The 16,039-nt window shown below is 39.5% G+C and overlaps 1 protein-coding gene across 9 annotated transcripts in view; it reads right to left on the bottom strand.

The window, feature by feature from the left end:
- Window positions 1-12,484: 12,484 nt before the first annotated feature.
- The window catches only part of NCOA7 (nuclear receptor coactivator 7), a 160,318-nt gene continuing 156,763 nt past the window's right edge, over window positions 12,485-16,039 (bottom strand). For all 9 annotated transcript variants that reach the window (XM_004740133.3, XM_004740134.3, XM_004740132.3 and 6 more), the window contains 3 exons: window positions 15,483-15,578; window positions 14,973-15,046; window positions 12,485-14,601 (listed from right to left, as the gene is read on the bottom strand). In XM_004740133.3, the coding sequence (XP_004740190.1) occupies window positions 14,466-14,601; window positions 14,973-15,046; window positions 15,483-15,578 (306 nt within the window). In that variant the 3' untranslated portion in view covers window positions 12,485-14,465. The remainder of the gene's footprint in view (window positions 14,602-14,972; window positions 15,047-15,482; window positions 15,579-16,039) is intronic.

Below are 16,039 nucleotides of genomic sequence, written 5' to 3' on the forward strand. Positions count from 1 at the left end.
CTCACTTGTCTGGCACTTTCAAAGACTTGCTTCCCTTTCACCAACTTTGAATTTGATATCGTTGTCTATCATGGAAGTGGGAGAAGCAACACAAACTGTTTAAAACTTGTCTGAAGTAGTGGTGTGGGATCAAGCAAAAGCCCAGGCAGTTGTGTGGCACACACAGGCAGAACTGTTACCTATTGGTCCTCTGGTTAGCTCCTCTGGGAAACCGTCATTTGGGTCTTGTGACACAAACTACATTTTACTTGCAAAACGGAATGTTTTCTGATTTTGCCAGGGTACCATATGGGCCAGTAGCAGCCCTGTTCCAGGCGTGCTCTGGAGTCAGACAATTCTACAGCTTACCATCTGTGAAGATTTGAGCTAAAGTGTTTATCTTTCTGTGTTACGGCTGTTTCTTCATCCATAAAATGAGGATAATAACAATGCTTACTGCACTTATTATTTTGAGAACTGAAGCCTGGCAACCTGGCACAAAACTCTAGACAAATGTTAACAATTATTTCCAATAGGTAGTGATGGTATGTAAAACAATGTAAGGGATCAGATGTTTTACTTTAATTAATTCAGCAGCTTCAGTGCTCCAATCGAACACAGACTGAGGGAGGGTTTGTAAAGCCATTTCCTCTTCTCCTTCCTCCCCTCGCTTCCCCACTCATCTCTCGCCCTGACATACAGAAAGATACACATATGTGGTAAGATTCTTTTCTTCAGCTCTCTTGGTAATCTCGCATAATTTGTGGCTTTGAGCACATATATGCCAATGACTCCCAAATTTAAATCTCTAGGATAGACCTCTTCCCTGAACTCCAAGCTGCCAATTCTACATGTATCTACCAGATATTATGTCTGAAACTAGGCTATGGGGAGAGCTCTTTTTCCCCTCCCCAAACCTTCTACCATCTTACTTGACGGAAAATTCTGTTCTGCCATCTACTGAGGACAGAAATTTTGAGATCATATTTGATGCTTCCCCTTAACTCTTCATATCCAATCCATCAGGAAATTTAAAGTACATCCAGAATCTGATCTCATCACCACTGTCAGCCTTGACTGAGCTACCATCACCTCTCATGTGAATTATTCAGTAACCTAACTAGTCTTCCTCCTTCAGCTTCTTCCCTCTCCCTTTACCATGTAGTCTTAACACAGCAGCCAGAATGATCCTTTAAAAATATAAATCAGATCACATCTCTCCTCTGTTCAACATCCTCCAGTGGTTCTGTGTCTTACTGAGAGCAAAAGCCAAAAGATTTCGCTATTAGGACCCATAAGTCTTGACACTGTATACCACCTACCCACCTCCTTCCATTCTGACATCAGCGACCGCCACTTCCATGGCTTACTCTGCTCCAGCAACACCAGACTCCTTGTTGCTTATGCCAGCCAGGCTTGTGCCCACATCTGGGCCTCTACACTGGTTGTCCCTCTGCCTAGAATACACTTTCTATTACTAGCCATGCAGATTTCTCCTCTCACCTTTACATCTTTGCTTAAATGTTTCTTCCCCAGAGGAGTCAATTCTGACCACCTTGTCAACCTACCCCCTCATTCTCACCCCGAGCTCTCCCTTTCCCTTGTTTTTATTGCACCTATTATCTTCTAGATGCTTATGTTTAAATATTTAATGTTACGTGGTAATATTATTATATATGTGTTTAAATATCACATCATTAACGTATTGTGGTTCTTTATTATTGTCTATTTCATTCTCATTGAACATAATCTTGGGAATTTTTATCATTTTTGTCAGTTTTTAGTTCCTCAAAGTATCCCCTGTGTCTACATGTGGAGTATGAGATACCAAGGGTAATCAAGGACAACTCAGAGGTTCTTAGTCTGAAAACTGGAAGGTTGAAGCCCATGATTACTAAAATGGAGAACTCTGGAAGAGCAGGCTTGGGAGCAGGGAAGACCAGGCATTCAGTTCTGGGTATACTAAGTTGAGATGCTAGCTCAGTCTCTTTAGACTAAGTCTGTTGCAGTAAGCAACTCCAAAAAGTTTCATGCCTTAAAACAAAGGTTTATTTTTTATTGACACATGTGTCTGTTGCATGTTGGCTCTGGCTGTGCGGACCTCATCCCGTGACCCAAGGTGAGGGAGCAGGTATGGTCATGGTGTCAGAACAGAGGGAAGACAGAGTCAATGGAGCCTCATGATGGCCCTGATGGCTTCTCAGAACTAGCACAAGTCACTTCTGCTCCTATGTCTTGATCACAGCAAGTCACACAGCCAACTCTGACATCAGCAGACCAGGGTTAAATATCTAGGACTGGAAAAGGCAAAAACTTTGGAACAATAATACAGTGCACTGCAGAAACCTATTTGACATTGAAGTGGCAATATCATTAGGTGACTAGATACATGAGCCTTAAATTCAAGAGAGAAGTCCAGGCTACATGTATGAATTTTAGAATCTTTAGCATGTAGTGTTTACATTCCTGAAGTTAAAAAAATATCACCAAAGGAGTAAGTATAAGCAAAGAGAAAATTTCAAAGGACTGAGCTAGGGAAACGAGGCTTTTAGAAAGCTTAGTGAGCTTTAGAAAGCTTAGAGATGTGAGGACAGGCCAAACATGCCTGAGAGAAAGTGGCCCCAGGAGAAAGTGATGTGCTGGATGGAAAGCAAAGATGGTCTTGGAGGAGGAGGAGGGAACAACGAGCTCTGTCAGAACCTGCTGATGGGATGCCAAGAGGACCGGGAATTGAGTGGAGCTTTTTGGTAAAGTGGAGAGAAGCAGTTTTACTGCTATGTTGGAGAAGAATCCTTATTCTAGTGGGTTTGAGAGAGAAGGGTAGTAAGTGAAATAAAGGGAGCAAGTATGAAGAGTCCAGAGTATTCACAGGAAAAAGAAAGTACTGAAAGAATGCCAGAGACTACAGTTACGTATAAAGATCAGAGAGGCAGAGGTGCTGGAATGTCTGAGCACAGGAGCAGAGTGGTTATTGCCAACTCAAAGTCAATACACATCATTTAAGGTCATCCACTCGGGTGTCTCCATTCTTTGCAGTCTGAGGAAGTGACAGTAACTCACCATCCTTTCTCCACCAATTAACTCTACTTTTATCACATGTTTTAACAGAGGGAGGGAGGCCCGGGAGAGGGAGAGCCTGGGGCCCAACTCAAGGCTTGATCTCACAACCCTGAAATCGTGACCGGAGTCAAAATCCAGAGTTGGACTCAACAAACTGAGCCACCCAGGCACCCGTACCTGTACATTTTAAATTCTTTTTCCTTGTACATCTTTTCTGAACTCCTCGTGTTGGATGGAGTGCCCCAGGGTTTACTCCTTGCTCTTCTTCTCAATCTATATTCACTTCCTTGATTTTATCCAGTCTCAAAGCTTAAAATATCTATACACCATGACTCCCACATTTCTAGCTTTATTTTTTTTTTTTAAGATTTTACTTATTCATTTGACAGAACATAAGCAGGGAGAACAGCAGACAGAGGGAGAGGGAGAAGCAGGTTCCCCACTGAGCAAGGAGCCTTATGTGGGGCTTGATCCCAGATTCCTGGGATCATGACCTGAGCTGAAGGCAGATGCCTAATGACTGAGCCACCCAGATGCCCCCGTTTCTAAATTTATTCATACTTTTCTCCAAGTCAGAATCCAACTGCATATTGGATATTTCCACTCAGGTGTTTAGTAGCTTGAACTGCTGCTCTCCCCAATACAAACCTCTTACTCACAGACTTCTGACCTTGGCTGATGGCATTCTAATCCTTCCAGCTCTAGATTCTGTGACTTCACTGCTCAGAACCTCCATTCCCATTGGCAGAGTGATTAAGAAACTTGCCCTGTGCCATCCCATTAGTCAGTGACAGAGCTGACACCCCTGTTGGGAAACTGTGCTCCTCACCACGGTCCTTTGACACTCACGTCTGTTCAGTAGCTTACACAATGTTATGTCTAGTGTGAGTCCACATTTGTTATATATACATAAGGATTTGTAAGAAGATGCTGAAGAGATATATATATACCAATATATTTGCACTGTGATCTCTGGATGGATAAATGATGGCTTGATGCTTTTCCTTAATTTTGTTGGTGTATATTTTACATCTTCAACAATGAAAATATATTACTTTTGTCAAAAGAAAAGCATCCTCACATATTTTTTTAAAATTCAGGATTCCAGATGAACTTCATTTCCTTTAATCATTCTGTGTTTCACAACATCTCATTCCAAAAATTTTTGAGATGTTCAACCCCGAGGTCAGAAGATATAGGACATTTTCAGCAAATTTCTTGGTATTTCTGGCAGAGATGGGCTATAGAACTGCTACATCTATGTGTCTGATACAGTGTAGTGTTTCTTTTCATTTTTCACTGAAATATGGAAATTGTATGGAGGGATATATCTTAATCTCATAAAGTATCATCTCCACAGTAGGCACCCTTTTCCACATCCTAAATAGAAATTTCCTAAACATAAATACAAAGACCTTTCATGACTTCTATTTTGTAAATGGAAGTAACTTTTTGTTCTTTCACCAGTCTCAAGAATGTTGGATTTTTCTGAAGGTAAAAGACAAGCATGAACATATTTCTCCTTTCTTAAGAACAACAGTATAAAAGGAAATACAGGCTAAAATGACTATTGCCTGGTACTAAATATTGCATGTGTATTGGCCTCCACCTGTTAGAATGAGTGAAATGTTTAGGCAAAGGAAGGGAGAGGGAAGAGTGCTTGTATGTGGGAAAGGAGAGAAATTTCTAGCTTGACTATGAAGCTGTCTTACTTAAAACATTCTTTGAATATATATTTGCAAGTGGCCCAGAGTCCCAACTTGTGGCTATTGAGCTTTGCTAAAAGACTTTAAGGAAAGTTCCGAACTGTTGTTCTGAAGTGGAAACTGTGTAAATCATTTGTAATGGAAAGAATGACAAAAGAGAAAAAAAATCTCGCATAATGACTTTTGCTTCCAGCTATTTTCCTGATGAATTATTTTATGTACAGAATATAATACAGACATTTCTGGGGTTTTTTTTCCATAATGTTTTCCTGAAAGCTATGTCTTCAAATTGTTAATAGTAATTCTTACTTTTATCAGGAAAAAGGCTACACTTGGACTTTGTATTTCTGGTGAAGAATTCAGTATAAACACAGTTTGATATAATTAACATCATAACAGTACTAACTTACCTTCATCTGGCATTTTATTTTTTTTTTTTAAGATTTTATTTATTTGAGAGAAAGAGAGAGAGCAGAACAAGAGAGAGCATGAGTGGGGAGGAGGAGAGGGAGAAGCAGAAGCAGGCTTCCTGCTCAGATGTAGGGACCCATCCTACATGGTCCCTGGATCATGGGACCATGACCTGAGCAGAAGGCAGACGCCTAACTGACTGAGCCACCCCGGCACCCCAGTCTGAAGACACTTTCTTAAACCTACCATTTACACCCCATTTTCAAAGACACTTTCTTAAACCAACATTAATTTGATTCTCTGACAACTCAGGAAGATATTCCTGTGCCTGTTTTAGAAATGTATAACATGGGACACAGAAGAGGAATCAACCTACTCAGGATCATATAATTGGTGGTTGATAGAGGGGGGCATCCTGCAGCCCTTTTAGTAGCATCAGAGGCACATTCTGTCCCCCCAAATCGACAGAAGACAGCAGCTGTGTAAATCAGTACACCCCCTCCATCTTGAACTTAATTTTAAGACAAATTCAGACCTGCATTTCTTTAGAACTTCAAGGTAAAAAAACAAAAAACAAAAAAACTCATCTATACCATTCATTCTTGTTCTTATTAGTTACCCTCAAACTCTTTATTCATACACAAATTACCTATGCTTCTTTTCCCCCAGCTTCTTTCCACTACCAGCCTCTTTGAAAATTTCCATTGAACAAACCACCGTTTCACTGTAAGCATTCTGTATCCTCAGTGTCCTCAGAGAACCATACCTTCTCTTTATTGCCTTAAATGAAATCTGGCATTCCCCCCAAAGACATAACTTCCCTTGAGCCTTGACAAAAAAAAATTGCTTTTTCTCCCTGCCTTTCAACATGCTGAGAGAGATTTGAAAGGAGTGTTGGTATTCTTCCAGCCTCTAACTGCCAGTTCGAGGTGATTCCATGCCTATCTGTATGCAACTCCTGCACACTCTGCCGCCTTTTGAGTCTCATGCCGTAGCACGAAGCATAGTCATCATTGTCCACCAACTCTAGGTCACTTGCCTGGATTCATAGAAAGCTTTAGCACCTGGGCCACAAATGGTGCCAAACTCCCACTGTAATCTCAACCTGCACGTCCATGACTCAGCTCTTCCAGCACCTGGATTCCATTCCTCCTTAACACAGCTGGCAAAACCCTAACTTTACATTTACCCAGATGCTCTTAAAACCTAGAAACTCTAGGTGACTTTAGTAACTCTTCACACCTCTGGAAACACTGTCCCAGCAACTTTGAGATTCTCCTGACTTCTCAGTAATTTCTGTTCTTGACCTTTCTTCAATTCCTTCAGTTGCCCTACCATCTTCAACATCTATCCCTGCCCAGAATAGACCCCAAAGGGCCATCAGTACCCTGAATAGCTTCTGGGCACCCACCATGCTCTCCCTCCATCTTTGCTATTATCCCAGCCAAGTCCTGTGGTTATCTGAATGGTTAAAGGCTGAATGTGCTAGGGAAGCCTTTTCTGCCATTTGAAGTCTATTTCTGTCATTTAGTAATTCTATCTGGGACAAGTCATTAATCTTTCAAGGTTTACATTTCCTCAGTTGAGACATAGTCATAGTAGTATCTGTCTCCTGACCATCATAAATTATCATGAAGATTAATTGAGATAATATATGTAAAGTGCTTAGAATAGTACCTGACTCATAAGCACTCAATAAATATTTACTATTGTTATAATCAAACTGCTTGTTGATGTTTCTTAAAAAAAAAAAAAAATCACAGGGGTGCCTGGGTGGCTCAGTTGGTTTAAGTGTCTGCCTTTGGCTCAGGTATAATCCCAGAGTCCTGGGATTGAGCCCCATGTTGGTCTCCCTGCTCAGAGAGAGCCTGCTTCTCTCCCTCTGCCTGCCGCTCACCATTTGTGCTCTCCCCCGTCATATAAATAAATACAATCTTCTTTAAAAATCACAAAACCAAATTAATAAGCGCCAACACATGCCCAGATCTGCCACGTAATCACAATCTAACAGACTTCCTCCTTTTTCACCCCTTCCCTAGATATTCCCTGTTGCAGGGAGACTTTTGAGAAAATACCCATATAGGACCTGGGAACCTCAGATTTCATCATATTAATTATTTGTCCTCCTCATCAGAAGTAGAGAGGATTAGCATGCTGACTTATGTCTGTTATTTGTAAGGCAGGAATGGCAAAGATTTCAGGTGACCACTTCCCAGAAGACAAACTAGAAGAAACAGGCATTAAACAGACATCTCCCAAGAGAGAAAACATGAATGAGCAAGAAACTTATTAAAAGATGCTCATCCTCATTATTAGTCAGGGAAACATAATTAGAACTACAATGAAATAGGGCGCCTGGGTGGCTCAGTGGGTTAAAGCCTCTGCCCTCGGCTCAGGTCATGATCCCAGAATCCTGGGATCAAGTCCCGCATCAAGTTCTCTGCTCAGCAGGGAGCCTGCTTCCTCCTCTCTCTCTGCCTGACTCTCTGCCTACTTGTGATCTCTGTCTGTCAAATAAATAAATAAAATCTTAAAAAAAAAAAAAGAACTACAATGAAATAAATGTGCACACTATTGAAAATGGCAGAAATGAAGAAAGTTAATATAAGATGTTGAACAAGGTATTCTTAGGACGGGCATATAAATGATACAGTTGCTTTGTGAAACATTGTGGGGTATGTTGTCAAGCCAAATAGTCACATGCTGGAGGGGCCAGTAGTTCCATCCAGTGAGTGTTTTGTTACCAAAACAAAATAAAAAGCACATCCACTGACAGGAGAATGGATAAATAGTGGTATAGTGATACATTCACCAGAGGAATTTTTTTTTTTTAAGATTTATTTACTTGAGGGAGAGAGAGAATAAGAGAGCAGAGCATGCACACAGAGGAGAGCAGAGGGAGGGGCAGAGAGAAAGAGAGAGAATCTCAAGCAGACCCCCTCACTAAGTCTGGAGCCTGAGGTAAGGCTCGATCTCACAACCCTGAGATCATGACTTGAGCCTAAATTAATAACTGAGAGATCTGAAAATGAAGGCATTCTTTCTCCAAGGTCGGCTACACATGCCACCACCACCACCACATCCCCGAAATCTCTTCTCCAGTCATCCTTCATTTATTCCCCTAAGACTTGAGCAGCCAGAGGAAGAACTTGAGCAGCTAGAGGAAGGACCATTCCTTTCTGCACCACAACCTTAAGAACCATACTTGCAAGTTTGTGGCTGCATATACAAAGAATGCTTACAAACCCATAAGGTGATTTGTATGGACATGGATGGAACTGGAGGCTATAACGCTAAGTGAAATAAGCCAATCAGGGAAATGCAAGTATCACATGATTTCACTAGCGTAAGGAATAGTGCAGAGGACAGTAAGTGTGTGTGTGTGTGTGGGGGGGAACTGAATGGGAAGAAATCAGAGAGGGAGACAAACCATATGAGACTCTTGACTCTGGGAAACAAACTGAGGGTTGCAAAAAGGCAGGTGGGGGGGGATGGGGTAATTGGTTGAGGGGCATTAAAGAGGGCACATAATATGATGAGCACTGGGTGATATACCGAACTAATGAATCATTGAACATTATATCAAAAACTAATTATGTACTATAAAAAATAAGTAAGATGATGAAAATAGAAAAAAATACGAAGGACTTGGATAGAACATTCAGGAAGAAAGACACAAAAATAGCCAATCTGTGGGAAGTTTTCAACATCATTGATGCTTAAAAATGAAAATGAAAAAAAGATACCCTTTTAGCAAAGATTAAAAAGAGATGGCCATAATCTCTAACTAGTGTTGGTCAGGATATAAGGGAACTGGCATACTCATACACAGTTGGTGTAACCAAGTTAGCATAACTTCTATACAGGAATAATTAGTATCCTTTTAAATAGAATGTATGTAACTCTGACTCACTGCTAAAAATTATCTCAAAAATATATCATTCATAAATGCACCAAGTTCTATATACAGGGATGTTACTCAGAACTTTTTAATAGCCAAAAGAAGTTCTATTAATGAAGAACCATTTAACAATGATAGACCCATGCAATGAAGAATGAGATAAATCTGAATATACTGTTATAAAATGTTGTCCAGGGGCGCCTGGGTGGCTCAGTGGGTTAAAGCCTCTGCCTTCGGCTCAGGTCATGATCCCAGGGTCCTGGGATCGAGCCCTACATTGGGCTCTGTGCTCTACAGGGAGCCTGCTTCCTCCTCTCTCTCTCTCTCTGCCTGCCTCTCTGCCTATATGTGATCTCTGTCTGTCAAATAAATAAATAAAATCTTTAAAAAAAATGTTGTCCACAGTATATTGTTAAAAAGACAACTAAAGAATGGTATATACAGTATGCTTCTATTCATATTAAGAATTTATAAATAAGTATATGTGTATATAAATGCTCTAGAAGGAAACCCAGGGAAGTTTGATGGTTGTTATCTGAGAATATAGGGAGGAAAATGTTTGCCTTTTACTGAATTGCTGAAATTGCTGAATTACTGAATTACTGAAAATGTTACCATCAACATGTATTATTTTTGTAATTAAGAAAGGAAACAAATCCTTAGTAAAAATATCTAAAGAGGAAATGGGAACTATTGCAGTGTGTCTGAAAATAGTTTTTATAACTAAATGAGTTGCTGTCTTAGAAAATGAAGTTTCCTTTGCAACTCTCACATTATTAGTTTTCTCCATTTGAAGGGGAGGAATTCCTTTCTTGTTTAGTAGTGCTTACTTCATGCTCAGCACTCCTGTAAGTGCTCTAATCATCATACAATCCTGGGTGGTCATTATTATTATTCTCACTTAGTAGATAAGGAAAGTGAAGCACATGGAAGTTACATTACTTAACCAAGTTCACATAGTAAGCTCTAAAGCAAAGATTCAAACCCAGAATGTTCACGCCTTGGGCACTATGCCAGCTGCCTTTTGAAATGTTTAGAAGCTCTGAGTTCTACCTGGGTAATCTGATATGACCCATGCTACATGCCCCCAACTCTTCTTCATGGACTCCAGGTCAAACCTATCCACTTTTCTGACCCTTTGGAGAACCTAATAGGGAAACAAGATGCTGCAAGAGAACACGACTAGGCCTTATTGAGTATGAAGTAATAATGGGGCCTTTTAACAACTCCCAAGGTTGACACAACACCTCAACACAGCATGTCTTTGAAGAAAGATTCTTACTATTAACTCGAGTCTTGAAAGATGAAAAAGCTGATCTCAGTCAGCTGTTAGGTAAAAATATCATTGACCCATCAGCTCACGAGTGAGATGAAATCAAGAAGGATTGTTGTAGGGATTCAAAGCTGAATTGTTCCGCTGAATTCCAGTGTTTCCAGAGTATGTCAAGGTAAGGAGGGTTTTTTTTTTTAGCTGTGGAGACATGAGAAAACATGCCTTATCATCCAAGTTTATTGAACATGAGTGTGGTTCTTGTTGGTGTTTCCTGTTTAATGTTTTCCTCAAGGGTTAGGTTAAGAAGCTAAATCAGTTACTTTTTGTAACCCTAGAGGTGAAGTGGTTGATCAAATGATGGGCCCTTGTTGATGTGTACATAGGACACTAAGATTATCCAGGGGTCTTCAGTGCTTTTTGATCATCCTTCATTCTAACAGGTTGATATTGAAAACTTTGTCCATATGCAAGCAGGTTCTCTCAGTGTGCGCATAGCTAGTGGGCATCCCAGTTGACAAGCTTAGTAAAGAAGATTGGTCACCAAGTATAACTATTTGGGGCATTCTTGGTGGTTCATTATTCTTTGATGATTCAGAATCTGGATATACAGTTCTGTGTAAACAATAAATTGTTTTTCCTTCCTGTGGTTCATTATGCATTTTGGATGGATGTCTGATGAGGGATGTGGCATCCTACGGGGCTACCATGAGCAGCAGAATGTCCAGTGCAGGAACAAAACACATGCTAATGGCCAAGGCAGAAAATCCTAATTTGAACCAAGGCCTGGAAGAGGTTTTCCTTATCTTTGGTTAATAATGGAGATCAATAATCCTGTAGAGATTCAACTTTTCAGCTTGGAAAGATTCAGACAACTCAGTCCTCTGGTCACTTACCTAAAACAGTAAGACACACACTGTTACTTTAGGTGGTGCCACGTTGTGTGGATAATGGCAGAGATAAATAAAAGTACTCAGAACTCAACGTTCTCTTGTGGTGGAGGAATAATAGCCTGAGTTTATAGCTGATGGAAGAACGATTTGGCTGTGCCAAATCTTGATCTAGAGCTGGGCTGTTCACGATGGCAGGGGCTGGCTGCATTTGGCTAAATTTAAATGAAAATTAAAATTTCAGGTCGGCAGTCACTCAAGTCACATTTCAAGTGTTCAACACTAGTATGGTAGCTAATAGCTAGTATAAGGGATAGTGAAAAAGTCATGGAAATTTCCATCATCATAGAATGTTCCATGGAGCAGCACTGACCTAGAAAAATAAACAATAGGTCCTCAAAGAGATTCTATCAAGAAACACCATTTTGGTGGTTTGACTGACCACACCAAGGAGGCCCTATCTACTTTTTATTCTGAATCACTAGATTTGAAATAGGCAAGCAGTGAATTGGAGTGAATTTTAGTTTTTGGAGTGAATTGGAAAGCCTAATTTTCTTAGTAAAGACACTTCTGTTAGGGGATCACTGTGGATAACAGTCACAGGCAAGGAGGTAGGAGGAGAGGATGTGATGCTCTGAGGTTAGGGTTTCCTCCTTTTACTAGTCTTGTTTCACATGCCTTTAGAAGTTTATAAGTAATTAAAGAAAAGAACATCAAATGAAGGGCAATAATACTTCTCATGCTCATCAGGATGTCCCTGGTGACTCATAGCATGGGGATATATCTAAATCATTTTCAACAGAGTCTAGTGAGCCATTAGGTTGCCCCCTCCCACTCTAGTGTTTTAATGTAGACTCATAAACTGAGGAATTGAGAAGCAGTGAAGACTGAGGTCTTCGTCTTTAGGGCTAGAAGACAGGATGCCTGGGATCAGAAAAACTAATGAGAGGATAAGATCCTTCATGGATACTAGGAAGTAGATCAAAAGAGATGTTAAAAAGAGAGGGTCACTATTCAAAGAACATCTAGAAGGATTAAGAACAGAGAAACTGGCTCAAGAGCTAACAGGAGTTTTAATGAACTGATTAGAGAACAAGAGGGAGGCTAATGGGAACAAAAAGGGGCTTTCCAAGGCAGCAATAAAAACATGAGCACTGGACCTTGTTTAATTTTGGATATTTCATCATCCTCTCACACATGGAGAACCTCTAGCATCCAATAAATCCAATAAATACCTGTTGAATTAATCCTCGGGAAAGAAATCACACTGGATGCATAAATTCCTTTATTGAAAATACTGGGCTAGCACTGCATTACATATACTCAATATCCATAAATGAAGGGCCACACATTTCTGATTGGACAATACTGCTTTAAATAGAGAACACAGCATCTGGATATGCTCTCACAAGTATAGTATCATGGACTAAACTAGGTAGGAGTGGACTATATGCAAAATGACCATTTTGTTCGTTAATAGCCTATGGTTGCAAATGGCATAAATGCTAACCTTGATCATCATGAGACATTCCTGATATCTCACACCAACACATCATTTAACAAGCAGATTAAGGTTAAACTGTCAATATGTTGTTAATCCAGAGTTCTCAATAGGAGAACTTGGGTGAAAGCACACCCAGATAACATATTTAAGATTTAACAGAATTCATTTAAACTTGCATGGAATGTGAGTAGGGTGAATGAGTTGCTGATCTGACAGGAGGCCACTTGGTAATTTGTTCTCTTTCATAAATATCCAAACATAAGAGAAAAATTTAAAGGAAATTTTCTGCCAGCTTAAGGCTAACATTCTATAAAGATGGTTTTATTTTTTTTAAATGCAGATATATAAATGCTACTTGTTTTTAATTTTTCCTTTCAGAGATCACTGGAAATATAATTTATGACAGACTACTTCTCAGCTTTGGCTATTATTTGAAAACTTTTTCCATTAGCAGTCTTTGGCTTTCATAAAAGTTTGGCAATCGATAATATTGTTTAATTTTTAACAAGGTTTTTAAAATAATTTTTAACAAAGAGTATTTTATGATATGAAAATGGGTTGTTAAAAAATAGAGTTTTTTAAATTCCAATTTTGGTATGAATGTACTTCTTTGCATTGCTTTTTCTCAAATGAGTCTAGAAACCAAGACAATTGGGCTAATTTGACATTTTTCATTTGATATAAAATATGCAGAAATTAAAACATTCAGTTTCTTTTAAAACAGAGGCATATTCATTAATTTAAGAAGCTGGGGGAAATTATGCACAACACACTACGAAAATAAAGTTTTTGTTATCAATACACATGATCTTGTAGGAAACAAAACATTTTCTTTTCAAAAGCAGGGATTGTTCTAAGTCTAGATTCAGAAAGGTACCCATTTCTGTAAATACCAACTTATGACTGTGAGAAATGGCTGCTGCTGCTGCTGCTTCTTCACACAATTATGATCAGAGTAAGTAAAAATGTACCTTTTTAATGACTAAATGGAAGGCTGGCCTATAATAGTCAAATCAATATAAACATTGGTAATGAGTTTTTAAATTTCAGAATTATGCATATACATATGCTGCTTAAGACCTATCACCCTAAACAATCAGGGCAAAAAAAAAAAATTCAATATAAAACTATATAAATCAAATGGGTTTGTTGCCAAAACATAGCACAAAATGTATACATTTCTTTATTCCAAGATTTGCACATTAAAAGAAAAAACTGCCAACACATTTCGACAATATACTAGAAATAATAAATAAGACAATTTTTTAAAAAATCATATATTCCCTTTAAGTGCCAAGCACTTTCAATTTTTCTAAATGAGACTAATCTTTTCCATGGCAAACAATAGTATGCTGTACATTTTGGTAATGAAAATTATGTTGATAAATACACAAGGCATGTATGTATTTCCACAGTATCTTTTTTTTTCACAGTTACCAAAAATAAAAATTGCATTCAACTCATACATCTATAAATATTCTGATTCCTCGCTGTATGGATGTGAAGGAAATGGGAGTACAAAGTCTTTCAACAACCCGGACTTCAACTCTCTTTCTTCGTTGTCTGCCTTCCACATGTCCCTTTGAGAATCCCTCTGCGGTGTGGCCATGCTCCAAGACGAGGGCAGAAAGAAAGCAGTATGGACGTGGCCGTGAGGGCCAGGGTCTGTCTTCCAGCCAGCTTTAGGAGGGCTGATGGAACCCGATCTTTATCATGTGGTATTTTAAGGCAGTCTGAGTGAGTTTCACTCGAATGTCCATACCTCAAGGTCCTGAACTATGAAGTCTTCCTTTTTGGAAAGGATATCATTATTGAAAGTGCTGCAAGAGTTGCTCCGTCCATGGTATAAGTCAGCATCTAGCCATAAACCAAACCGTCCGCTGAAATAATCACAAATACCAAAAGGTGAAAACACTTCAGTCTCACGTGACACACTTTCTGCCCTTCCTCCCCCCAACTTGTTTCCTTTATGCTACCAACAGACAAAACCCTAAACTGCTTGGAAAACAATACGTTTCCTTTATTACATTTAAATGACCCATCTTTCCTAAAAGACAACTGATAACAGTCCCTCATTTAGACACATAAATAAATCATTTTATCTTTGACTCTGAGGTTCATGCATTGGGCCACTGTCCTAATGAAGGAGATGGCCTAACTGAAATCACCTGACACAAGGTATTGGTTACCCCGGTTAAAACAAACTCTCACAGGTCAGGCAGTGAATTAATAACAATAACAAAAACCTTACCCTCCACCACCAAGTTCCAAAGAGCTTATGTCTCCATTGATAAAGTATGAGTTTTCTCCACTCCACTTAAAGACCTAAGGATACAAACACAAGACAGAGAACAGACATTTCAATCTGGAGAATCAGGGAAGAGGGAATTACTGGGATAGTACGTCTGTGTGGAAGGAAACTAGCCCTTGACTGAGGAAGCTCCAGATTGCCAGATCTTCAAAGGAGTTGTAAAGTAGGAAAGACCTCTTCAAGCACATGTTGGCTCTGACCTGCTATCATCCCTCCCTAGATCCCAGAGCACGTGAAAGAGCAGTTTGCAAGGCCCAGGGAGGGACCCTCAAAGCAGTCCGTGTGCTATAGCCATGAAGAACAGATCCAGCCTTGCGTGCGTCCAGATAAGGTAGTGTGACAGCTGCTGCTCCAGTGCCGTCCCCCAACTCCAACCCCCCCCATGATCCTGACAACATAACAGTGGGTATTTCTGTTATAATACAGTGGGTATTCCTCCCATTTAGGTACCTTGAAATTGGGGCTAAATGTGTACAGAAACGTTTCGCCTGTGCCATAATAGTGGTCACTGAACTTGAAAGGATGAGTTGCATATGCTCCAAAAATCTGTCAAAAGAAAACAGAAACATCTTTTTTCAAACCAAACCTCCCAAAGAATGGCTTTCTGAAATACTCCAACACAATCCTGTTCTGAGTTATCATTAAACCTCTTTCAGCAAAGACCATTACTAAATTAGAGCTCTTAAGTTAAAAAGACAACCAACAAACAAATAAAATATCCTTATTCCTAATTGGAACTCAAGTGGCTCAGAGAATGTATTTGTCAAAGGCCAGCAATTGTTCCAATTTTAAAACATTTCTGAAGATCCCTATGGGGTCAGATTTCCTCTTGTGAATACAGATGACATACTAGGAACATTAAACAGTAAGATATACCTTGCACACAGAAGTGAGTGGTTGAAAGAACAAAATCATGTGTCCTGTGTGTTTTATAAGTGCATTCATGGCCAGTCATTTCCCCAGAGAAAATACATTTTTCTTTCAATTTATAAAAATGAGTTGGCAAT

Source organism: Mustela putorius, unplaced genomic scaffold, assembly GCF_011764305.1.
Source record: "Mustela putorius furo isolate JIRA1106 unplaced genomic scaffold, ASM1176430v1.1 tig00003863_pilon_pilon_pilon, whole genome shotgun sequence".
Classification (NCBI taxonomy): domain Eukaryota; kingdom Metazoa; phylum Chordata; class Mammalia; order Carnivora; family Mustelidae; genus Mustela; species Mustela putorius.